Source organism: Neolamprologus multifasciatus, chromosome 22 (assembly GCF_963576455.1).
Source record: "Neolamprologus multifasciatus chromosome 22, fNeoMul1.2, whole genome shotgun sequence".
Lineage (NCBI taxonomy): Eukaryota > Metazoa > Chordata > Actinopteri > Cichliformes > Cichlidae > Neolamprologus > Neolamprologus multifasciatus.
The window spans coordinates 33892471-33919131 of record NC_140459.1 but is presented as its reverse complement, the minus strand read 5'-3'; the positions used below and the strand labels follow the sequence as shown (position 1 = coordinate 33919131).

The 26661-nt window shown below is 41.0% G+C and overlaps 3 protein-coding genes across 4 annotated transcripts in view; 1 reads left to right on the top strand and 2 right to left on the bottom strand.

Annotated features, from left to right (window-relative positions):
- top2b (DNA topoisomerase II beta) overlaps positions 1 to 11944 on the bottom strand; it is a 29177-nt gene extending 17233 nt beyond the window's left edge. For both annotated transcript variants that reach the window (XM_085149668.1, XM_085149669.1), the window contains exons 1-6: positions 11241 to 11944; positions 8285 to 8440; positions 6832 to 6922; positions 4557 to 4620; positions 3080 to 3225; positions 2890 to 2987 (exon numbers count right to left, since the gene is read on the bottom strand). In XM_085149668.1, coding sequence (XP_085005794.1) covers positions 2890 to 2987; positions 3080 to 3225; positions 4557 to 4620; positions 6832 to 6922; positions 8285 to 8440; positions 11241 to 11282 — 597 coding nt within the window. In that variant the 5' untranslated portion in view covers positions 11283 to 11944. The remainder of the gene's footprint in view (positions 1 to 2889; positions 2988 to 3079; positions 3226 to 4556; positions 4621 to 6831; positions 6923 to 8284; positions 8441 to 11240) is intronic.
- A 126-nt stretch (positions 11945 to 12070) lies between these two features.
- On the bottom strand, positions 12071 to 18313 carry ngly1 (N-glycanase 1). Its single transcript, XM_085149698.1, has 12 exons — positions 18128 to 18313; positions 16778 to 16892; positions 16432 to 16641; positions 15670 to 15832; positions 15368 to 15587; positions 14617 to 14738; positions 14199 to 14344; positions 13853 to 13963; positions 13588 to 13773; positions 13217 to 13402; positions 12689 to 12866; positions 12071 to 12601 (listed from the first exon to the last, which is right to left on the bottom strand). The coding sequence occupies exons 1-12, from the start codon at positions 18226 to 18228 to the stop codon at positions 12408 to 12410; spliced, it is 1932 nt and encodes a 643-aa protein (XP_085005824.1). The 5' UTR covers positions 18229 to 18313; the 3' UTR covers positions 12071 to 12407.
- Positions 18314 to 18406: 93 nt separating this feature from the next.
- On the top strand, positions 18407 to 25556 carry oxsm (3-oxoacyl-ACP synthase, mitochondrial). Its single transcript, XM_085149714.1, has 2 exons — positions 18407 to 19700; positions 23522 to 25556. The coding sequence occupies exons 1-2, from the start codon at positions 18706 to 18708 to the stop codon at positions 23922 to 23924; spliced, it is 1398 nt and encodes a 465-aa protein (XP_085005840.1). The 5' UTR covers positions 18407 to 18705; the 3' UTR covers positions 23925 to 25556.
- The last annotated feature ends 1105 nt before the right edge of the window (positions 25557 to 26661 follow it).

The window sequence follows — 26661 nt, the reverse complement described above, 5'->3', positions numbered from 1 at the left end:
GATAGAGAGAGATAGATCGAGCTAGAGATAGATATAGATAGATAGAGACAGATAGAGATAGAGATAGATAGATAGAGCTAGAGATAGAGCTAGAGATAGATAGAGATAGAAAGAGACAGATAGAGATAGATAGAGATAGACCAAGCTAGAGATAGATAGATAGAGATATAGAGCTAGAGATAGATCGAGCTAGAGATAGATCGAGCTAGAGATAGATCGAGCTAGAGATAGATCGAGCTAGAGATAGATAGATAGAGATAGATATAGATGGATAGAGACAGATAGAGATAGATAGAGACAGATAGAGATAGATAGAGACAGATAGAGATAGAGCTAGAGATAGCTAGAGATAGATCGAGCTAGAGATAGATCGAGCTAGAGATAGATCGAGCTAGAGATAGATAGATAGAGATAGATATAGATGGATAGAGATAGATAGAGACAGATAGAGATAGAGCTAGAGATAGATAGAGATAGATAGAGCTAGAGATAGATAGAGCTAGAGATAGATAGAGATAGAGACAGATATAGATAAATAGAGACAGATAGAGATAGATAGAGCTAGAGATAGATAGAGCTAGAGATAGATAGAGCTAGATAGATAGATAGATAGATAGAGCTAGAGATAGATAGATAGATAGATAGATAGATAGATAGATAGATAGATAGATAGATCGAGCTAGAGATAGATCGAGCTAGAGATAGATCGAGCTAGAGATAGATAGATAGAGATAGATATAGATAGATAGAGACAGATAGAGATAGAGATAGATAGAGATAGATAGAGCTAGAGATAGAGCTAGAGATAGATAGAGATAGATATAGATAGAAAGAGACAGATAGAGACAGAGATAGATAGATAGAGATAAAGATAGATAGATAGAGATATAGAGATAGATCGAGCTAGAGATAGATCGAGCTAGAGATAGATAGATAGAGATAGATAGAGATAGATAGAGACAGAGATAGATAGAGATAGATAGAGCTAGAGATAGAGCTAGAGATAGATAGAGCTAGAGATAGATATAGATAGATAGAGACAGATAGAGATAGATAGAGACAGATAGAGATAGATAGAGCTAGAGATAGATAGATGGAGATAGATAGAGATAGAGCTAGAGATAGATAGAGCTAGAGATAGAGATAGAGCTAGAGATAGAGCTAGAGATAGAGCTAGAGCTAGAGAGAGCTAGAGCTAGAGCTAGATAGATAGATAGATAGAGAGATAGAGCTAGAGATAGATAGAGCTAGAGATAGATAGAGCTAGAGATAGATAGAGCTAGAGATAGATAGATAGATAGATAGATAGATAGATAGATATAGAGATAGAGAGATAGATAGCTATAGAGATAGACAGATAGATATAGAGAGATAGATAGATATAGAGATAGAGAGATAGATAGATATAGAGATAGATAGATATAGAGATAGAGAGATAGATAGATATAGAGATAGAGAGATAGATAGATATATAGATAGAGAGATAGATAGTAGTGCTACTGAAATGAAATTCTCACTAGACGTCTGTAACGACCCATCCAATCCACACATGATGTGACCACAGATGTCCTTAAATTAAGTTGTAATAATGAGAAACGAAACACAGAAAAGGGTGTTGAACACATGAAGAAAGGGAGGTGTAAAAAGGCATGGACAGTCATGACACCAGCAGAAATCTGTCACTAATTAGACAGCAGTCCTGCAAATTAATATCAGCTGGTTCAGTCCCAACTGATGGCCAATAAAAACATGTCTCATTACCAACATGTAACTCAAGAAACATCTCATGATGGGTAAAATTAAGACCTTCACAACCTTATTGTTGCAAAACCTGCTCATTGGTTACAGAAGAGTTTTTAAACTACTGAAAGTTCCAGGGAGCACTGTTGGGGCCATAATCTGGAATGGAAAGATTCTCATTTCACCATAAACTGTCCACAGTCAGGTGCTCCCCACAAGGTTTCAGACAGAGGAATATAAAGAATTATCAGAAGAGTTGTCCAAGAGCTGAGGAGCGCCTGTGGAGAGCTACAGGAAGACCTGGGAGTCAGCAGATACAATCGTTTCCAGTGACGAGGCCAACTGAAACTTTCTGAAGCTTGTATTAAAGACGGGGTTTACTATTGAAAGCTTTTTAATACGGCCCTCTTTGGTGGCATCTGGTGGCCAAAAACATGAAGAACAAGTTGAACTTTCATTGTGAAATAGTGAACAGTGTTATTTCAGATTGATTAATGATTCTGATAAATAAACGCCCACCTCACAGTTCGTTCTCCCTTTGCTTCTGATGTTTGTAAACATAATATGCGCTTTTATCTTTACACCTTTAGTGTATTTCTAATCTATCTTAGCTCAATTTTATTTCCACAAATGCAAATACACTAGCCAAAAGCCTCAGTTTAAACACTATTATAATGATACTGTATCTTACATAAAATTGATTATTGGACCACTTAATAAAAAGGCTATAAAAACAATTACTGAGCTGGAAAGAGAACTGACTCAGTGCTTCTGAACCACTGTGAATAGCACCATCAGAAATATATAGGTTTATAAAATTGGGGCCGTGTTCAGCACTTGCAGCTTTGATGGAAAAATACTGACGGCTGCCAATATTACCTCTCAGCCTCCTAACAGATACAACTGTGGTGTCAAAGTCTATCTGTTGCTAAATTATCGAATTCTTTTGATTTTCAGAAAAGTTGACGTGTTAAAATAAATAAATCAGAAATCTGCAAAACCAACTCGTGAAGTTTTGCCAAAAGAATGAGAAATGATAATGTAATGAAACATGGAACAGGGTTACTATGAAACCCAGAAACCGGATATACATTAGTAATATGTATATGTGGTAATAGAGCATGAAAAGTACTGCTGTAGTTATCTCACCTGTTTGAAACTGTGTCTGTACTCCTTACATGCTGTTTCCACTGTGAACTTGGTGCTAAAGATATTGCAGAGTTTAGCACCATAGCCATTCCTTCCACCTGAAACCAATCAAACAGTCAGCAACGCTGCTTTCAGTAACTTTTCTGCATTCACAATAACAACTGAGTGATGTCAGACGTTCTGCATTCACCTGTGACCTTCTTTTCCTCGTCGTCATAGTTGCTGGAGGTGAGCAGGTGGCCAAAAATGAGAGCTGGGACGTACATCTTCTCGTCTTTATGCTCCACCACAGGTATTCCTTTACCATTGTTCCAGATGGAAATGGTGTTGGATTCACTAAAAACGTTTAAATACAGGATAAATGTGGACACAGGGTTGACCTCATCATCAGGGAAATGTATTACACTGTACGTCATAACCCTGTGGTATTTCTTTCTTGTAATAAGGACTGCAAAAATATTGTTTCAACGTTGACACTAAAGGAGTGTGAATTAGGGCTGGGCTATATCATACCGTTCACGGTAATACCGGTGTCATTTTGGTCAACGATAGGAAAATGACATATCGCGATAGAATATGGGTAAAACGGGCATGCGCAGAGCCTTTGTTTACATACGCACACATGGCGGCGACGGAGAACGAGAAGAGCGAAAGTGGATCGTTGAATGAAACGATGAACCAAAACTGGTTTGTAAAAATGCTGCAGCTTCACTGGTGGAACTGGTTTAGCTTTCGTCCGTCAGATACACAACAAAGCACTATTTTTGGTAGAGCATGCTAGCGGGCCGTCGTTATTACCGTGTTGTTTGGAAAATACGGCGCACTTAAAATCATCCTTTGATTTTTCTGAACATCGACAGAGCCCCTTATGATCCCGTGTGCCTTATGTATGAACTCTGGTTGTGTTTACTGACCTCGAAACGATTTTATGTTCACGGCGCTCGAAAATCTGTCAAATGTTTCAGTACGACTTTGCTGAGCTACGAAGCCGCACCGCTTGATGGATTGTCGGAGCATTACGGCTATCGTAGGCGGAGCCTCGCGGAGTGATACGTACTGTGCTTCAACATAATATTACCATATTGTGTGTGTATGACCTCTTTTTAAGTTTTGTGGATATTATACATGGTTATGCTGAGGATATGTCGGCCAGTTTCCACTGGAAATGCCTTTTGGTTAAACTGTCAGACAGGAATTTGCATTTGCACTGTTACATTTTTATGTAACTTTAATGCACATAAAAAACAGCTGCTTGTTTAGGTGAAAATACAATGATGGGTTTTTGCACTAATAAAGTTGTGGAGTTGTAAAGTATTTTGTCTCGTGTCAATTATATCGTCAGTTATATCGTTATGGCAAATTTTCAAATGTATATCATGATAAATATTTTTGGTCATATTTCCCTGCTCTAGTGTGAATTCTTTTATCTTTTACAAGTGAAATGTATTATTCCACACTTACATGTAACCTTTCCAGAGTGGTTTTATACAAAAAAAACATTTTCAGCTTCCCCAGTTTGACAAAGTGACCCATTAGCAGTTCCTCTGCCTCGGATATAAATTTCAGGAGGCAGCTTGTTTAAACCGGCTCAAAGAACAACACATGCTTCATAAGATCAGCTGCATTATTTTTAATGTAATGAGATAAATATAAAATGATGTACTCACGGGTCAATGGTGATCTTGATGGCAGTCATGTTCTTGTCCCTTTGTTTGTTGTCAGCTGCATTGACTGTCAACAAGCAAAACATCACAACACAAAGTTGAAAGAACAAAAGTATCCCAGCAGCCGTCCATTACCACGGCTTATGATCTGTAGTTTATTTTATTTCGGCAAGATTTACGCTTGTGTTCAGAATTTATCTCAAAAACCTATTTTGGGATGATTTTTAGTAATCGGTCATGGTCATGGTGCGAGACCTCACACCGAGCACATCTACTCCAGGTGTGGTGCCTGTTATCGGACCCGGAGTTAGCAACATCCCCCAAAAACCCGAAGAGGAGAGTCCTGGCCCCTAGCCCTGCCAGTGTAGCAGAAATGATGAGGATGATGATGCAGCAGCAGCCGTTCTTCTCTGCGTGAGTAGCTTAATGTTGTTCGTGTATAATTTACGTTGAGTAGGCTAACCACGTTATTACATTAATGCATGTAAGGTGAACTAGCAAACACCATCATAGCTACACGCGGCTGTCTTCTTGTTTAATAAAGTGATACCATATATGCCCTACAGCTGCAGAAAAGACTAACATTGTTATCTTTTTACACAAAAACAGCCAACAATGAGAGGTTTTTGGACAAAGTTTTCCATTGTTTAAGCACCGGTTCCAACCAAAGGAGGTATGTTGTATCAACAGAAAAGGCTAACTTGGTTATCATTTTGCAGAACAAAAGAGACTGCTGAAAATAAAAACATGAGAGGTTTTTGGACCAGTTTGTGTTCTCCATTCTTTAAGCACCGGCACTGTTTCAAAAGTTTAGCACCAGTATCGGATAAAAACTAAACGATACCGATTCCTACCTGTGAATGAACACTTGTTTATATATATTTTAATTGTGCCAAGTGGTCATATCTGCATAAGACTTTCAAATTCATGAATAATATAAAATACCACGACTCCTTTCAATGTAAATCCCCCTGCAGGGCTATAAACGAGTAGTGGTTTGCTCACCCTGATGGAACGCACAGCTCTAAACAACTAACTAACTACTGTTGTCAAACAATATCATACCAACCCAAAGATCACAATAAACAGCAGTCACATTATTACTGAGCCACCGCTAAGACAAACACGTTTGCTAATAAAATGTCTATTTTACTAATTTAAAAAAAATAAGGCTCCCATGGCTGCATGTACACACAGCGTACAGCAACAACACACATTGTGAGCAACGATCAGCAGAAATAACAGCAAAATGATAGAGAATTTGATGCCTTGCATAACCGTACATTCGTCATTAAATAGGGATCGTTGCCATTTTATGCTTGCTCTATAATGTGTCAAGAAGTACCAAAAATAGTGCTCAATTTTATATCTTCAGATATTTTACTGCGTGTGAGTAAAACTCACAGTGCAGCAGAACATTTTTAGAACTTGTTTGTATTATGAACTTTTGTAACATCAATCATTTCATCACTACACTAAACTGAAAAATAACAAATATCATATTTGGATGAAATTACAAATAAATGAATCTGCACCTCGTTCGGTCTACAAACCATTTTGCTGAAAGTGCTTCTTTAGAAATATTAATGTTTCAGATCTTTGCCTGCTATACAATTACACAGTGGTGGCATTAATATCCAGACAATGGAGCAGTGTCATTATTCAAATACAAACATGCAGGCCAAGAGGGCCAAGTATGCAGGAAAACCACCACCAACAACCCTCCCAGTGTTTGGGTGGCATCATCTCAAAGCTCACACACTGCTGCACTCTGCACACAGTATTACTCTACATTTGTCTGAGAGGCTAATATATAACATGCAGCCTGCTTTATTAAGCCAGTGTATGCTAACTGACCATGACTCCAAATAAAGTTAAGGCCGCAGCTATGACTGCGTGCTGCCTCAAACACATTTGACTTTGAATAGGTCATAAATAGGCTCACATAGAGATACTGTACACATCAAGTCCAGTGCTAACGGTGCTAACAACAGCCTGACTCAGTGAATAATACCAACATTACAATGATAATGCCTCATACAGTGTGTAAAAGACAAATGTTGAAATGTTTCACACATATTCGGGATTTACTCGTGTTTTCTTAAACTGAACAACAGATCTGTGATGTGCCCAGATGACGACGGCCCAGCTGCACACACATCTTTAAACTAAATAATCCAAATTTCTAGTCACACATTAACAAGTTTTCTTAAACAACTTGAATCTTTAATCGAAACATTTTTCCACACTTATTAGAGAACAGTCTGGAATCACTTACCAAGAATTTCATCAAAGATTTTGTAGAGTCCAGGAACATAGGTGATTTCTCTCTGGTTCATTCCAATCTCTTCATCAAAAACCCACATTTGCTGGAAGAGTTGCAAAAAACAAAACACATTAAAAATAATGACAATAATCAAATTCTTCTGATATCACTAGACTGTAGGGGTGGGGGAAAACTAGATACTGTGTAGTATGGTGATATTTTGTTTGCTAATAATGCATTGATACAGAAACAGCAGAAATCGATACTTTGTTACAAAAAGCTTTTTGTGCTCTGACTTCAGAGCATGTTGATCCTTTTTCTGAGCAAGAATCCTGACATTCCTTCACTGTCCAAATGTGTTTAACTTGTTTTTGGCAGCAATAAACATGACAGTTTACTTATTTTAATTTAAGACATGTTTTATTTTAATTAAGTTTAAAACTTTTTTATTCAATGTAAAATTATATTTTGTTTTAATTTACTTTCAAATTCTTCAGTTGCTGAAGGGGCTGCATAGTTTTCATAAACTGCATAGTTCAGAATAGCTATAATTGTACCAGATGGTTGATTCAGTTAAGTTGGACTAGACTGTAATACAAACCGTTCAGTTTGTCAACAATCAAACTGAAATGAGAGAAAGACTGAGTGTGAGACTTTGATATTAGAGAAAATGAATATTGATAAAGTTTACCTTTATGTACAGAATCTGAATATCGCAAAATATTTTTAAAAATTGCAATAATATCGTATCGTGCGTTAAGTATTGCGATAATATCGTATCGTGCATTAAGTATTGCGATAATATCGTATTGTGGGATGTATGGTGATTCCCACCTCTACTAGACTGAAGTAGTAAGTTTAAGGAATGTTGAGGTTATATTCATCAGAACAGTCTCAGGAAGTAACAGAAGGAATAAAAAAACCATTAAAACAGGTTTTCAATTATAGATTCAGTTACTGATTATTCCTTTAATTAAAATGTGAATGGTTTAAACTACAGCTATACTGGTGGACAGACGTTTGTATGTATTATTTCACTGGGCACCAGGAGTGTCTTGGAAGATCTAACTTGTGTTAACTTGTCAATTAACTCTTCTGAACTGGGCAAACATTTTGATACATAATCTGCAAAAGACAGCAAAAAATGACACAGCCAAAGGACAATGGGCTCTGTACTACACACAACAGTAAAGATGGGAGACAGTTCAAAACCAAAGCACTTTTACTGTGAGCAGGGTTTAGGCAGCTCACAGTAAACCATTGATGTGCTACTCTAGCCAAACAGGTTTTCACCTGGAGACAGAATCATTTTAGCAGATAATTTTAAGAAAAAAATTAAAATAAAGATCGTTATTCTATAAACTGCTGACACAAAAATAAGCTTGAAGCCCTCTTTGTAAAATGCCAGTGAAGTTGTACTGCAGGTAGTTCTGTAGCCAGCAGGAGGCAGTCTCCTGGGACCCACCTGGGTGATTGGCTCAACAGAGCCAATGTACGTGTCTGGACGGAGGAGGATGTGCTCCAGCTGGGTCTTCTTCTGGTACACTCGCTCCACAGATAACTTGGATCCTTTCTTGGCCCCTTCCATTTTCCCAGCATCCCCTCTGCCATTCGCAGCCTCCTGTTACACAGAATGGTTTTGTTGTGAGTTCATTTACTGCTGTATGAGACACCCAGGGTATACACAGCACTGAACTTCATTGTTACTGGAGGGCAGGGGGTCTAATCCACCATCTTTATTCCAAACGACATGTTTTATTTTTAGTTTGAAAGTTGAGAAAAATACCAGCTTTAAGTTTTACTGAACATACATTACTGTCGAAACGTCTTGAGTCACATTTCATCTCTTTATGTTTTACTAGCAGATGGAAAATAGGTGCAGCAAAAGTGCTGAAACATCTGGAAACATAGATGGGATAGGACAGCGTAATCAGGCAATTCTACTTTTTGTTTTTGGCATGAACTCCTTTATCCTTTAACACGCATTAAGTCTCTTAAGTTTTCTTTTAATTTCTTGAAGCACTCCCCAGGAATTCTCCAGGGTTCTTGAAGGACATCACAAACCTCTTCTTTGGGATCAATGCGCTCTTCGTAGGTAAATACCAACACAAGCAGACACAATAAAAGCATCAGCACGTAAAAAGAGAGCGACTTCAACAGCCTCCAGCAAAGCACGACGCTTTTCAAAATATGCAAGAAAATCGTTCTCTGTGATCGAGGAACCAACAGACATGTTCAACCCCTGGAGCCAAAAACACATCTTTGACTACAACCAGGTATAAAAGAGGAGATATTAGCAGCTGCTGATGTGTGACTCAAACGTAAACAAATGACTCCGCCTAGTATTGGTGTGTAATCACTAGCTGCACTGCGTATGACAAGATAAGTAAGTAGTGGATGGAAATTACTGATGCAGTTATATAGTGGAAAAAGCAGCTTTAAGCTGCTGGTTAAAAAGCTCCAACCTTGACATGAGCTTCAGGGTGGCTGTAGCTCACGAAGTAGAGCAGGTCGTCTGCTTATTGAAAGGTTGGCGGTTTGATTCCTGGCTGTTCCAGTATGCACGCCAAATATCTTTGGGCAAGTTACTAACCCAAGTTGCTCTGTGATGCAGCCATGGGAGGATGTAAGTTAGATAGAAAGCAGTTATAGTAGAAATAGTTGTGAATGAGGCAAGTTGTGTAAAGTGCTTTTTATTATGTGACGATTTTATGCAGATTCCTGATGATTTATGAAGTTATTTCAGTTACTGTTAAACTAAAGTGTTAAATTGTTATTTTGTACTCTCACTTAAACATTTCTGGGGAAAACGATACTCAAACTACATAATTTGTGCTTATATTTGAATTATGCTTCATCAGTTCTGGTGCTCTATAATTTCGCTCATCGCCGCACACTTGTGTTTCTTTTTGCAAGATGCAAACATCAATAAAGCAACTTCGGTATATTTTTCCATAGCATCAGCAAAATTATTTCTAATTTTCTTGAAATAATATGATATAATCTTAACCTCTACTTAACAACCACCACTGCACTGAGAGCATTTCTGACGAGGCTTCCAGAAACCTTTCTTTTCTCCACCAATTTGCTAAACTTTTTAAGCTCGCCCTGCACAATGTACTAAAATGTTTTGTTAAAATCTCGCTGCTAAACACCTTGTTGGTGCAAGCACACTAAGAACAGATGATGTGCTTTAGTGACAGACTGTTAGTAACAGATAAAAATGAAAATAACAATTAGCCAAGTTTTAATTGTAAGTTGTCTGTTACAACTTTTTCATAGTAGTGGTGAATTAATGAGAAGTTGAATTTCTGTCTGTAGTTCATAATCATATGTTTTGGTCATGAAGTGATGAATATAACTATGCTCATAGTATTATATACGCTTTAATATATATTAATTGATGATATTATAATAAATATATTCTCATACACTAACAAGCAGGAAATCCCAAAAACAAGGAGGTGGGGGTTGGTCTCAGAAAAAAAATATTCACCTTATTTTAACAAATTAATAAATTCAACAGGCTTAAACAACAGATAATAACCGGTCACTTAGATAAATGCTAAGATTCAAGTTCAGCCTATTAGTAAAATATACTCATACAGTAAGTCTAATGGTACAGAATGTAAACACAGACCTGGATTAGAAAAGCATTAATTACAGTCACCTCGTCAATGCAGTGCTTGAAGTAACTGTTGTGTTACAGGATTTTTGAAGCGCATGTAAACATCTGCATTTTTAAATACTTTAGTTCAAATCTGTTGCTACAGTATTACTTACAGTAGTACTCATACAGCAAAAGTCGGATATTAAAACAATGTTAATGCTGCAGAGAAGTTTAAATGCAGCTGCACAGCAGACGGTCGGTGTGAATAGGTCAGCCTGACGAAGGGCACAGAGCGGTCTGATCACCGCACAACTATAGTGTGAAGTGCTGGCTCGCAATTCCTGATCATTTTCAATACATCTCCTACTGCATTTGTCATCACGTATTAGCCGTGCATGTAGTGGTACAAACAGTCACGTAAACCACTCTCGATGAGACGCTTCTTCCAACTTTCGCTTGAAGACACAAACAAGGAACCATCAGGGCACAAAAAGAAAAGGATGAATGTCGCGTTTGACCTCCCGGCCCTTCACGTTAAAAGACTCAACCCAGTTCACTGCTTTGTAGCCGAGCTAGAATTTAAAAACAGACTGTAGATGTCTCATCCTTAACAACTGTATGAACAGCCAGCAGAACAAATACACCGGCTGGCGATGAAATTTAAATGCCATCGAGAGGAGATAGTCGAGGTTCGCGCTGCCCTTGGGTTGAAACAACATTGTAAAGTATTGCGATAGCGCTATTACTTAAAAAAAATTAATATTTTTTTTTTTTTAGCCAAGTTCGTTACTCGTGTGCCAAACAAACTTACCATCCAAGCCAGATCCCCGCTTCCTGTAGCGCCGTTGGACATCTTCCTTTGTGATTGTTATTTTTTTTTCTAGCTCGCAAAAGGTCTTAGTTCCCGTCCAAGTCAAAGTCCGTCTACATAACAAAATGTCTTACTTGCTAAAACACACCCAGACCAGTCTATATCCCATGTCTTTTTGGGGTCGTTTAAAAGATAGCTCTTAAAAATGCAACGAAACAGGCAGACGATTGGAGCGTATCGCAGCTATTGTTAAAATCGACAAGCGCTGGCACAGTAGGCCTAAACTTCCAACAAAGATGCTAACCGGCTACAGGCTTTCAAATAAATACTGTACAAAAGTCACGCATTAAATATGTTTACAATTTCACGTGAAAATGAAACATAATAAAAGCGCAGTTTATCTGAAACGCTCTGAAAATTGATTTAATTAAACACTTTGCATTTACACATAAAGCCTGTACTAGCTAACCGCAGCTACCGCTGTCCGGCTCCGCCATCTGCAAGATATACGCCGAACCGTCTCGTAGATAAGCCGACCAATCAGGTGTAAGCTTTTCAAACGCACCGGCGTTTCAACCAATAGGACAGGTCAATTTGTAGTAACCCTTCCTCCTTTTTTCAACACAAGATGGCGGCAAAAGTCCGTTGGAGCTTCGTCACAGCAGGCAGCGTAATATTATTAGTGCTACGAATACGTTGTTTTACCTTTACTCCGGGGTTACCACGCGTCCTCACGTGTTTTCTTTCATTCAAATCTTACCACGAGAGCAACACAGCATTATTAAATGTACTATCGGACACATAACTGAATATTGTAGGTAAACAGCCCATTTTTAATTTGCAGATTTAACATCAAACAGTTTATTAGTAACAACAGACCTGCAGTACTCGGACCCTAACAGAACAGAATGTGACTCCACGCACTACAAACACATTTACAGTGGAGGGAAACATTGCAAAACTATATGGCTTTATGGTTAAAACTGTGCAAGTCTCATGTTAAATGGCCTTCAGTCAAAGTAAGAGATTAAATTGTGTGACAGGAATGAAAGTCATATCTTAATGAGTCCACCATTAGGCCATGCATGTTCAATCATCCTGAGGAATTCTATATTGCACTGAAACTACAACCCAAACAGCTCTGAGCACGTCAGAGTGATCACGTATTTAATAAAATAAGCGTCTTGCAACATCTTGAAGATGAACGATGACTTCAAACGTAGACTCCTCCGTCTCCTTCAAGCTCTGTCTGAACAGCTGAGAATGCTGCCACGCCGTTTCCCCCGTGCCCCCGCTCACTTCCGCTGCAACGATGAACTCTGAAGAGCCGCACAGATTGGAAAAGGACTGCGCAGTGCCATCTAAGAGTTCAAAGGTGGGGGAGGAAGTCAGGTGGTTTCACGGCAACACAAAACAGGATGTTGAGTATTTCAGATTAATGCCGATACCTCCGGGGAACTCTGCAGTAAACGGGCCCGAGCGCAAATGCCAGCAGACTTTCCCAGAGTGGTAGGTCTGGCTGCTGGCCATGATAGAGACGGACTTGATCTTCATTCCTACTGGAGCAAAGTCAAACTTCCAGCTGATTCTTCCTGCAGGAGAGCCTTCTGTGCGAGCCAGGTACGCCTAAAGAAATGCAATCACATCCACTCTGTGGACATCCAGATTTTCTTGCCACGGTCACTCAATGCATTTGCTTTATTTTGCATTAAGAGACATTTCCACACCTACTGTTATTAATAATTATAGGATATATAAAATAATTTTACAGCTCACAGGAGCATCCCTGAGCTTAAAAACAACAGTTTTCTATGCTGTTTAAAATAAACTCAGTAGAATGAGCTCTAACTGAGGTGTGGCACTGTCCATTTAGAACAGGAGACCAGCATTTGTTCACTTAGCGCTTGAACATGATACATATACAGAGAATAAAGGTAAAAGATAACAACACGGCTATCAAACAAAAACAAACATACCATCTGCCAATCCTGTTCCACCTTTCTGAAAATCGACTCCGAGCTCCACGCGCACCGAGGCCAGCTCTGGATCATTTCAGAGCCGTTGGACACTCGGCAGTACTGGTCTTTGGAGGCGCTGTAGCGTATGTGGAGCATCTTGTCACTCTTCTCTTTGTCAGTCGGAGTGAACACAAAACCTACAGCCTGGAAAGAAAACACGTTTTTCAGTAAACTGTACACTTCCAAACGGTGAATCTACTCATTTTCTGTACATGCTGATGCCACAGCTACAGCAGAATCAAAGGGATATTTTGTATATTGCTGATAACAAGAAGCCTGTTTAAACGTCTGCTCAAACATGCCAGAGGCCATCTTTTGCTGTACGGTACCTTTGTGGGGGTTTCTTCATCGCTCGCTCCGGTCTCTCCCCGAGCTATTCTCCAGGCCAGAGAGCCAGAGTTGCGCCCACCCAGCTCTCCTGCTTTAGGTTTCTTCGGAGAGATGAACTCCACCAACTCGACGAGCAGCCTCTCTGTCAGTTCTTTCTTCCTCTCTGGACTCAGGAACTGCTGCCGCTGTAGTGACAGAGCAGCAGGTGAGTGCTTCACACCAGAGACGCCGCAGTAATTAGTCTGTTAAATGAGTTCGTCTCACCACTGCAGAGACCCTATTAATGGTGTGCAGCAGCCAGGCCTCCTGAACCCTGGTCCTTCTCAACACAACCTCTGGATGATTGCAGGAATACCTCCATGTCACATCAACCACCTACAGCACAAATCCACAACTGTTCAAACAACCAGCTGTAATTATCTGAGCTGCTCTCAGATATACACTTAACTCAACTTTGACTTTGAGGGGGAGTCGATATGTAAACAGTAAACACAGAAACATCTACACCTCAACACAAAGTGAGAAAGTGCAGATAACAGCATTCGTGTTAAATAATAACACAATAGTAGGACAAGTTACAACAGTACGAGCATGTGTCCATTTCTTGTACCTGGTCCTTGGAGAAACCCAGAACATAGGCCAATTTCTTCCCCCAACCGACCTCATACAGAAGAGGCTTATCACAGATATTCTCACATGGATCGCAGTGAAGCCATCGGCGCTGAGCGACGGAGTAAATCTCTGTCCACACGTGGTCTGAAACAGCACAGGGAACACGACATTTACACACCAGCAGATCACGCAGGACTCTTAGGAGATGTGATAACGTTTTCTTACAAGCAGGTATGAGCCTGTCAACATACACACTGAAGCTCATCTTTCAGGTTACTTTAATGATACAAACTCAAGTTAAACAGTCTGTGTGAAGCAGTGACGCTGAGAAATGTAAGAGCGCGACAGAGCAGAGTAACCTGACATCTTTCCTCTTTGAGCGGAGAAGCAGAAAAGGTGTCCAATGACGGACATACCTGTGCTGTCCCAGATGTACCTGGCCTCAAGGCCAACAGCCCTGCAGCACAGGGTGAAACAGTTGGCCCATTCCCCACAGCGCCCTCTCTTGGTCTCCAGCAGCTTCTCAGGATTGTTATACCTGGTTTAACAATATGACACACACACACACACACACAGGATTTACTGTATTTACACTTGTTTCTCTCTGGCTTTGATCCCAGTCTTCAGGAGCTCAGGACAGATTTGATCCAGCGTTTACAAACTAACTGTTAAAACTACGTCAGCACCATCATCCTTTATGATGTAGTTATCAGTAACATATTGAACTCCTTGTGCTGTTCACAACTATTTTTAATAACGCTGTTTAATGTATCCCATATTCTCTGAAATGTGTGTTTATTAATTTTCAGTATTTCTTTCTACACACATTCAAACATTTGTTGTTTTAGGTTTCAGAGATATTTCCTGCCTCTGTAGTTCTTTGATTTCTACAGTGAACATCTGAATATTTGTTTCCTTTTTCTTGTGATCCAACAACAATGTGAAGCAGAATTCTGCTTCACTTAACAGTTTTTAGTTAAAACATAAAACAAAACATGTTTCGCTGCCCATATCTTTCTTAACTACATAATATGCTACATACTGCTGATGTCTTCGTTTTGTTCTCTACATAGGAAATTGTTCAGCGAGCAGTGGAAAGCAACATATCCCCGCCTAACTCGCCGTACTTGTTTGGCAACCCAATGCAAACGTATAACCTTCACTCACCTGGGGAATCTGGTGGAAACCCGGCAGCTCGGACAAAAGTGGTTTTCCACTCGCTGGGCTCCCCAGTGTTGTTCATCGGTGTTAGGACTGAAGGAGGGAGCGTTCTGAGTCTGTCCATCACAGAGGCGGCAGGGCAAACAGTCCACCCAGGTGAAGAAGCAATTTTTGAACCACCAGAGCAATTCCAGCACCAAGAAGTCTTCTATTCCAAGTTTACATTCTGAAAACAGGACAGCAAGTCAAAAACTTCACCACACACACACATTACATATCCAAGTTTTCTGTGGGTGACATTTTCTTACTTGGGTCGGACTCATTAGCCTCCTTCAGCTTCTGTTGAGCAGCAGAGTACAGCTTCTGGTGAGGGATCAAACGCCGGGCTTTCTGCTGCAGCTCAAGGTTTTCATAAAGCAGCACATGTTGGAAGTTTGTTTGCAGAGTCACAAAGAAGCTCATGCTGCTCTCCTGACACAGAGGCAAATAAACAGACAGGTCTCCGATGTGTCATTCAAGGAAGTGAATGTTGTTCAGGCGTTGTTCAGGCATTTGGCGGAAGCTTAAAATAGCGCTATTAATAGTTTCCTCACCAACTACTGAAACTATGATGTCCTATAACTTGAAAGCATAACTGATATAAAGTCACACTGCTTTATTTTTTCAGTTCTGTCCACGTTGTAGAGAAAATATCCTCTGTACGGATCAGGAAACTGAAGATCCTTTCAAAATAAAAGTAACAAAAAGAAGATCCTTTGTGTTTTTGGCTTATAGAGTGAGTCTTATCCATAATTAATAACTGTATCACATGACTTCAGCTAAATCATTGTAAGATCTCCCAGCCCTGGAATGCCAGGCGGCTTGGTCAGCTGTCCAACATCCATGGATGAAAATCCACAACAGTAACAAACTAATGTTCCAAGTGGCTCATTTCTGTGTTACATTATTTATTGGTCACAAATCTGTCCAAGGAGGTCTCTATGCTCTGTAAAAAGAGACTAGAGTTGGCATGACCCAATTTAATCAGGGTTTCTCTACTCTGATTCATCAGTGAGAGTGTCTTTATTTACCAAGGTCGGTGGCTGCTGTGCTGGTGATGCTGCCGATAGGTTAGCCGCAGCAGTAGAGCTCACCGCTGCTGAAGCTGCAGCAGGCTCAGGAGCCGGTTGGACAGGACATCCCTCACGCAGCCTCTGGTCCCTTTCTGTGGCAATAGATTCCCTGATGAGCTTCAGCTTTTCCACTGATGCAGACTTGGGGAAGACTAAGTGAGTCTCAGCCTGGCAAGAGGTAGTTTGCTCACAGTCAAGCAAGTGAGAAATGTCCAATGGATTTCTAGGCAAGTTCTACACAGCAAAAACACCAGCTCGCTTCTATAGTAGAAGCCATCTGGCACAGTAGAAATGAATCAATTACCTCCTCAAATCCCATCTCAAAGAGACATTCTACAGCACCTTTGACAGGCAACAGCTTTGTGGAGAAAGTTGGATTCCCAATGCGTATTGATCTGTATTTCTCTTCATTGGGATACCTGTTAGAGATGACATATAATAGTAATCATCTGAGGAATACTGACTGATACCAACCAATCGCACATTTTCAGTGTTGGCATGTAAGTTGTCCAGTATCTGCCAGCAGATATAATGTGCCTTGAATCCACTGTTTTTCTACACAAGTATCATCTCAGCTAAGCAGACAACATATATGGATTACTCTAGCGCAAATTATCGTGGGCCCTCTGCTTCACTGTCAATTTACCCCCAAAAAATCATGGTTCAAAGTTTACACATGTACACTGATCGCTATAAAAATGGTAGCTTCATATATAAAGTACTTTTCCGGATATCTGAGGCAATGTTTGAACATCTCAGAAACTATTACAGATGTTTCAGAATGCTACAAGGTTGCATTTTACAATTACGCAAAACAAAAGATGAAGAACGCTAATTAGAAAATGTGAAATTCATAGTCATAAAAACTAGAAAGTTTTATTTTTATTCATTTAAATTTCACGATACAGTGACAGTTGTTGTACAACAAAAACAAAATAGTAATAGGTATATAGATATACCATTCAGAAACTGCTATTCGTAGTCTTCTGCAGTGTTAAGTTGGTTTCAGTGTGCTCAAACACGGGGCAGTTCATATTTTGAGAAGCCAATACTCAGACATTTTTTGATCAGTCTCAATTTACAGATTTCTCATATCCTGATTTCACTTTTACAGTAAGAGAGGCCAGTTTGTGTGGGGGCGGGTTTATCACTTGGTATCCCTACATCTATCATTACAGCTGACTTCCTTTTCTTGTCCACCGCCACTATACCTCTGGTTGGTTAGCCATACGCAGAGGGTCAAGCAGAAAAATAAAACGAACAAACAAACAACAAACAAACCCCCAAAACATGATTTTCAGATGAAACGACCCACGTGCAAACCAAAGACATCTGTGGTTATGACACGTACTTCTGTGGACGTTTATTGAAGAATAGCATTCTCCTTTATTGACACCTGCACTGACATATTTAGCGTCACTGTCCTCGTAGCAATAAATCGCTTAATGAACGTGTAAATATATAAATGTATTTTACATCACCAAAAACTGTTTTCTGTTAAGTCATTTAAACCCATTTCAATAGTTATGCCATGATTTTCTAGGAGTCGGCGAGTGACATAAAGCTAAAGGGCATTACATTAACAGCTACAAGCGTACAAACACCGAGGCTCGACTGCAGCTGGGTAAGCTTTCCTAGCGTTTCGTTGCCTTACCTTATAATGTTGTCCGCGTATGTAAGCAACAACTTTGTGACATCTAAGAAGACTTCGTTTGGATTCTCACACAACGTTGTGACCGCTGGTGAAACAGCCATGTTGATATTTCTTGTAAAAACAAAATCTTGTAAGTTTTCAATGCAATAGCTAACGTTAAGTAGCTACTTTAGGGTCCTAAAGGAAGCTGCCCCATCACAGCCTGAATAAATGTTTGGTTCGTCCGAAGGACTTAAAAAAATGTGTTTGAATATTTGTGCCATAATTATCCACAATTAAACACTTTTATATGTTTTCTTCCTGTGGTATTGAGTTGGTTGATTTTTGTTGGCCATTTAAATGGATCTGGCCTTTACTAATACTACCTAAATACAGCTGAAGACAAACACAAGGAAGGCATGGACACGGACATCATAAATAACTGCTAACTCTAGTTTGGTCTGTTCTGTAATTAGTTTATGTAAGTCCGTCATTTATATATTTTTTTCTAAACTATATTTCCTTTTTCCTCTGATATTTACAGTAAAAACTCCAGTCCAACTAAGCCTGAAGCTGTCAAAGCTTACACAGACAGCAGGATGTCTGTTTTTTCACTGTTTTGTTGGAATAAACTACGGTTGAGACCACAGAACATAAGGACGCTTCTGCACAAGAATGCCGGTGTTTGTCCGAATCAGGAGTCGAGGCACCACAGCTCTGGACTGCAACAAAGAAGGAGGGTTGTTATCACAGGAATAGGGTTAGTTTGTCCTCTGGGCACAGGCACTGCTCTGTCCTGGGACCGTCTGATCAAAGGTCAGAGTGGGGTAGTTTCCCTGGACTCAGAAGAGTACAGGACTCTCCCCTGTAGAGTGGCAGCTCTGGTGCCCAGAGGAACCAAGGAGGGTCAGTTTGAAGAGGAAACATTTGCTTCTCGTAAAGAGATCAGTAGCATGTCATCAGCAACCGTAATGGCCCTTGGAGCTACTCAGCTGGCCCTGGAGGATGCAGGCTGGTGTCCCAAAAGCCCAGAGCAGCAGCTCAGCACAGGGGTGGCTGTTGGGATGGGCATGGTGTCGCTGGACGAAATCGCTCGCACCTCCGCCCTCTTCCAAGAGAAGGGCTACAACAAAGTGAGTCCATTCTTTGTGCCACGCATCCTTGTCAACATGGCTGCTGGACACATAAGCATCAAACACAAGCTAAAGGGTCCCAATCATGCCGTGTCCACCGCTTGCACCACAGGTGCACATGCCGTAGGTGATGCAGCCAGGTTCATCGCTCACGGGGATGCAGTTGCTATGGTTGCAGGGGGCACAGAATCCTGTGTGGGGCCACTTTCATTAGCTGGCTTTGCTAGGGCCCGTGCCCTCGCGACCAAGTGGAATAACAACCCTACACTTGCATCAAGGCCTTTTCATCCAGAAAGAGAAGGTTTTGTAATGGGAGAAGGAGCAGCTGTGCTGCTGCTGGAGGATCTGGACCATGCAGTGAGTAGAGGAGCCCGGATTTACGCAGAGGTCCTGGGTTATGGGCTCTCAGGGGATGCTACTCACATAACTGCTCCTACTGTGGATGGCGATGGGGCATTCAGGTGACTCATTTCAAAGTTTTCTCACTTGATGATGCTGTTTCTTGTTTGTTTGGGTTTTTTTGCTCATATTAGTATTTATATATTTTTAAAATTACTGATAATCAGTAAAGTAGGGTAAGAACAAATATAGTTACTTTATGCAGAAATATGCCCAAAATTTCACAAGTGGTGTTTATGAAACTGTGAATTTATAAAACTGGATCCCAGATAGAAAGACCAAAAAAATGGATTGGATGCAACAGGTACATATCAACCATGCAGCTCCATGTAATGTTTGTAGTCTTACTGATGGGTGGCAGATGATGTGGTGGTTAGCACTGTTGCCTCACAACAAGAAGGTTTCTAGTTCTGCCCAGGACATTTCTGTGTGGAGTTTGCAGGTTCTCCCTGTGTCTCCACGGGTTCTCTCCAGGTACTCCAGCTTACTCTATGTGGGTTGGGTAAGTGGAAGAAAATGAGTGCACATTAGACTATATGTCAGAGTTTAAGCCACATTTTTCGAAAATCAATACAATTCAATTTTATTTACACAGCGCCAAATCACAACAGCAGTCGCCTCAAGGCGCTTTATATTGTACAGTAGATCCTACAGTAATACATACAGAGAAAAACCCAACAATCATATGACCCCCTATGAGCAGCACTTTGGCGACAGTGGGAAGGAAAAACTCCCTTTTAACAGGAAGAAACCTCCAGCAGAACCAGGCTCAGGGAGGGGGGGGGGCCATACTTGCCAACCTTGAGACCTCAGAATTAAGGAGACATTCAAAAGGGCTGTTGTGGGGGTGGGGGGAGGGGGGGTGGCTGGAAACAGTGGTGGTGGTCACCTGAGGACCTGTCCTTCGCGGTCTAAGTGGGCCGGGTCCTCCGAAGGCCGGGTAGGCTGGAAGTGAGCGACTGTGAAATTGGACGGTCTAGCCTTCAGAATTACGTCACGAGCTCTCCCGGTGTATTTAATCTAATCTAATAACTTTAACCTCAAACCAATTTACTCACGAACAAATAAAACACTGAAAAAAGCCAAACAATAAAATTTTTAAGTTATCTGAGTGACTGAGTGGCGGGGGTTGAAAACGATGTGCCGGGAGTTGACTGTTCTCGCCGGCTCAGATATTTGAGGTTTACACAGCTACATTCTTGTCTGAAAATATGTTAAAAGTTTATTTTGTGACCCAGGAAGAGTAATAAGAGTAATATTAAAACTAACTAGCTGCCGCCTAGGGCTGCCACGATTAGTCGACTAGTCACGATTACGTCGACGATTCGTTGACGATGGATTTAATAGTCGACGCGTCGTTTGAAGCTTTGTAAGATCCCAAAAGACGCAGGAATAAGTAGAAGGATTTAAGAGTGTAATAACGGACTGAAACAGAAGATGGCAGCACTGCATGTACAAGGATGCCAGCTGCCGTTAAACCCCGAAGAAGAAGAAGCTCTGTCCCAGAATTCATAGCGCAGCCCAGCTCAGTTTCCAACAATGGCGGCAGCTAGTTAGTTTTAATATTACTCTTATTATTCTTTCTGGGTCACAAAATAAACGTTTAACATATTTTCAGGCGAGAATGTAGCTGTGTAAACCTCAAATATCTGCTCAGTTTATCAAGACACCACATATTTTCAAAAGCGCTCCTACGTTTTCGGAGACGTCTGTTAGCCACTAGCTCGATAGCTAGCCGGGGGCTAGGCTAACTAGAGCCGTGAGAGCACCGGACTCCCGGCAAAGCGTTTTCAAACCCACCGCCGTCTTTCGCTACTCAGGTTAAACATGATATATAAGTCACTTAGATAACTTAAAAATGTTATTGTTTGGCTTTTTTTTAGTGTTTTATTTGTTCCTGAGTAAATCGGTTTGGCTGAGATTAAAGTTTTTACACAGCTGAATAAACGTCAAGCAGACAGCTGATTATCAGAAGTGTGAGATGCTCGAGACAATCTGCAAATTTCATTAAAATTTAACAAACTATCATCTTGTCTTTATTTTTAGTTAGCACATACCTTAAACACTTAAAGCTGTAAGCTAATGATAGTTATATAAGAGCAGATGCTGCTGGTGCAATAAGCCGTACGTTTTACGTCCAATGGATGATGATCTGATTAGTCGACTAATCGCAAAAATAATCGGTGACTAGTCGACTATCAAAATAATCGTTTGTGGCAGCCCTACTGCCGCCATTGTTGGAAACTTGAATTGGCTGGGCCGTTCTATGAATTCTGGGATATGGTTTTTCAATTTTGTTGTTCAGGTGGAAAATCAGGAGATATTCGGGAGAATGGTGGCTCCGGGAGATTGTCGGGAGGGGCATTGAAATTCGTGATTCTCCCAGAAAAATCGTGAGGGTTGGCATGTATGGGCGGGGCCATCTGCTGCGACCGGTTGAAGTGAGAGAAGACAGGATAACAGACACGTTATTTTAGATTCATACAGCACTCTATTCTATTCTATACCGTTTAACACTTTATCTAACTCACTCTCATCTCAGCCATGTTAGAGTCACAAATTACATGGACACACATGTCTTTGGACTGGACCACTAATTGTAGGCAGGCTATGGTAGAGAACGAGCTGAATATAGGCTGCTATGTAATTGTTAAAGTACCTGTGCTTTAGAAAGAGTTTTGAAATATCATTTTTCAGTTGATTATGAAAATATTATTCTGGAAACAACCTCGGGTTTAAAACATCATTGATCAGCTGTGTTGTATGCTGATATATGTAAGGCACAAACACTAATGTGCTGTTGTTTCTCATATTCAAATTGTGTGTGCTGATTTTTATGTTAGTCGCAAACACACGATTGTAAGATTAGGTGATTTTCGCATCAGTTACAATTTATAATTTTCTTTATCTTTATATTTTCCATTTTTTAGACTACTGACATTTTGTTGCATCCACCTGGCAGCAGCATCTTAACCCTGGAGAAACCATGGGGTCAAATTTGACCCCATGGTTTCCCTAGAAAAACCAATCGGCTCTGACCCCATGGGTTCTCCAGGGTTAAAGGATGGATGAAGGGGCAGGAGACGGGTACCGCCTGAGTGAGAGCCAGCGAGCATGTTATTGTGCTGGCCTAATTAGTTATACAGGAAGCTTGTTGCTTTGTGCTTGGTGGTAAGAGTGTTTTACCAGGTTGAAATGTTGAAGATGAGTAAAGATTTACTTGTCTTCCTTTAAAAAAACCTTAAAATGCCTGTGACGCTTTAAAAACACCAACAAGCCTGGACTGGTCTCTCTGTTCTGTATGTTAATGGAGTTTTCTATCAGAGGTTTGGGGTCGTTGAGGGATTCTGTCCCCTTAGCACAGCTTCTCTGTCTTAGTGATATTATGTCCAGGCTGGAAGTTTTCACATAAAGCATTTGTGACAAACTAAGGTCAACACGCTGACATGTTTTTATCTTTTAAAAGTCTCCATCCTTTCATCGTAGCAGATACTGGTGTAAACCATACAGTATAAAACATGGCTGTAGCCATCACAACATCATCATAGCCTCACATTTTATAACTTGAACATTAGAAATCTGGCCTATACCATGATTTCACCTTATATGGATACAATGGGGAGCAAAGCAACACTAAGGCTGGGAACCAAGTCCTCTTTATAGTGGTTACAGTTTCAGTCAGTTGTTATGGGTATGTTGGGTGTTTCGTTTCACAGAGAAGTCAATATGACAACATCCTGAAAAAAAGACTTGAAATCTGTGCTGACATGTATTCATTCATGTCGTTGTTTAAATGCAGCAATAAGAATCTGTAGGGTAGCAAAAGCAACACAAGCAAGAAACAAGTTATCCTTAAACGTCCTCTTTCGTACCGTCTCCACAGGTGCATGTCTGCAGCCTTAAAAGATGCAGATGTCTCTCTGGCTGATGTCACGTATATAAATGCTCACGCCACATCGACACCTTTGGGAGACGCAGCAGAAAATGCAGCCATCAAGAGACTTTTCCAGCAAAGTGCTAGCCTCCTGGCTGTGTCCTCTACCAAGGGGGCCACGGGACATCTGCTCGGGGCTGCTGGGGCTCTGGAGGCAGCTTTCACCGCTCTGGCCTGTTACCACAAAGTCCTGCCCCCGACCCTTAACCTGGACCGAACAGAGCCCGAGTTCGACTTGAATTACGTTCCCTGCACAGCGCAGCAATGGCAGACTCGGGGTCGACGGGTAGCCCTCACTAATTCATTCGGCTTCGGCGGCACCAATGCCTCGCTGTGTCTTGGCAGCATCTGAGGAGCGACTGGGAGCGACTGGGAGCGACTGGGAAGTTCTCCTCATGGACCAGATCCCATCCAGACACATTTACTAAGAGTAGTGATGTTGGCTGTTTGCAACAATCTGTCCTGGATTCTTATGGAAAAACATCATTTGGAATTTGTTCCTTCAGTCCGTGTGTGTGTGTGCGTGTGTGTGCGTGTGTGTGCGCGTGTGCATGTGTGTTTGTGCGTGCGTGTGTGTGTGTGTGCGTGTGTGTGTGCGTGTGTGTTTGTGCGTGCGTGTGTGTGTGTGCATGTGTGTGTGCGCGCGCGTGTGTGCGTGTGTGTGTGTGTGTGTTTGTGTGTGCGTGTGTGTGTGCGTGTGCGTGTGTGTGTGTGCATGTGTGTGCGCGCGCGTGCTTGTGTGTGTGTGCGTGTGTGTGTGTGCGTGTGTGCGCGCGTGTGTGTGTGTGCATGTGTGTTTGTGTGTGCGTGTGTGTGTGCATGTGTGTGCGCGCGCGCGTGTGCTTGTGTGTGTGTGTGTGTGTGTGTGCATGTGTGCGCGCGCGCGTGTGCTTGTGTGTTTGTGTGTGCCTGTGTGTGTGCATGTGTGCGCGCGCGCGCGTGTGCTTGTGTGTGTGTGCGTGCGTGTGTGTGTGTTTGTGTGTGCGCGCGCGCGTGTGCTTGTGTGTGTGTGTGTGCGTGTGTGTGTGCGTGTGTGCGCGCGTGCGTGTGTGTGCTTGTGCGCGTGTGTGTGTGTTTGTGCGTGTGTTTGTGGGTGTGCGCGCGTGTGTGTGTGTTTGTGCGTCTGTGTGTTTGTGCGTCTGTGTGTGTGTGTTTGTGTGGAGTATGTTGTTTACTTTATTATGATGTGTTTGTCCACCTGTATTAGTTACACTTCTGTATCTAATGAAGTCCAATATAATAACTCAGCAATAAATTTGAGTACGTTTTGTTGACGTTACCAGGGGACGACTGTACTTTATATTGTTTATTTAAATAATAATGGTAATAGTGTGCGACTATATATATATTACAACTGAGTATATTCCAAACACACACAGTGTAATATGGTCGGGCGTTATGAGTTCTACTAAATCTCGAAACATTTCCCAGATCAGAGTTTTAGCCTCATGCTAAAGGAGAACGTTTTCATCGGGCAGAAGGCTGGACAAACACAACCCTAACAACCAGCGCCCTATACTACAAAGCTAATTCACTCTACACAGGTTATCTATCTATCACCATTATCTGGATTGTCATACCCTAAAACTGGCGACCAGGATAAGCGCTCACCTGCACCGGCACAGGGAGAACATGCAAACGCCACACAGGGGGGCCCCGGCCCAAGGACCCCACCACTGCTTATTCTTTCATGATTCATGTTTTTAAAAAGTAGTTATTACTAAAATAAAATTATTAGTTTGAACTATTCAGCTGTAATGTGCAGTTCACTGATCACATGTAGCGATCAAGTGGAGATTATATTAAGTTTCAGTAAGGAAGGGGCGGGGCTTCTTTAAAATTCTGCCAAGAAACCAGTTTGAACTGAGTTGAGTTCAAACTGGAGTTCATAGCAAGTTCTGTGCCATGTCTGCCTGTCCTGGACTTGACGAGTCCTGATGAAGCTGTATCTGTGAGGGCTGAAGTTTTGTATTGAATAGCAGAAATGATTTAATTGTGTTTACATGCTTAATAAAATGATTGTTTTTGAACCGTGGTTACAAACCCTGGATCAGCTCAACTGTGAGAAACCATGCCTGATTGGTCTGATTCCTCCTGCTCTCTATTCTCCATTAAATGTTGTTTTGATGTCCACGTCCACAAAGTTCATGTCTGGCAAACTTAACGACTCTCTGGATTCTTTAAATGTGCAAAACCCGATCATTTCTACAATTTACCATATTTATACTAACACAATCATGTCCAGACAACACATGAATGTCTTTTTAAAAAAGCATCAGTTGTCACCATAGTGAGCTGCTTGGAAACAGGAAAACATTTCAGCATCTAAGTTTGTAGCTCGGGTTTAAATCAGCTCACTGGTGTCAAATCCTGTAATAAAACACAAAGGCTTAAAATTGTTTTAGTCATTGTTTTAATCTTTTGTTATTTGCACTGCATGGACATAAAATGGTCCTCAAAGTACTCACAAACATGTAGACTCATTAATTGACTGAATGACTTCACTAAACAACTCTTCCCATGGTCTCCATCACTGAGTCATGAGTTTGCTGTTAATGTTGTGATGGTGGCAGGATGGAGGCTTGGAGTGGGACTTGGTCGGTGTTTCTTAGCTGTAGCAGCGTGGGCAAAGGGAACGGTCGGAAATAAGTCTCATAAGTCTCATAACACACACTATATATATATATAAATGCCTCTCTCAGTGGGTCAACAGAACATCTGACACAGCACAGCTGTGATGAATGGGAGGGTATTTCTCCAAGAGGAAACCTAGCTTGACGCTAACGGACTCCTGGCTATCCTGTTATTACATAAAAGAACTAATTACACTTTTATTAAACTTCCTGCTGTTGTGTTTTTTAGTCTAACATTTTATTTAAAGTTTCCATGTTACCAGGCTGTACAGCGCTCTGTGAAACTTTAAATTTAATTTCCAGATAATTCTGATCTGAAGTGTAAACGTGGGCCTCTGTGGAGCGTACAGCTGATGTCATCTCTGTAAAATAGGGTAACAGAATTAGTGTATGCTAACAGCTAATCTAGCTAACAAACTAACAGAATGCTACAGTGATGTTGGACGCCGTGCAGAA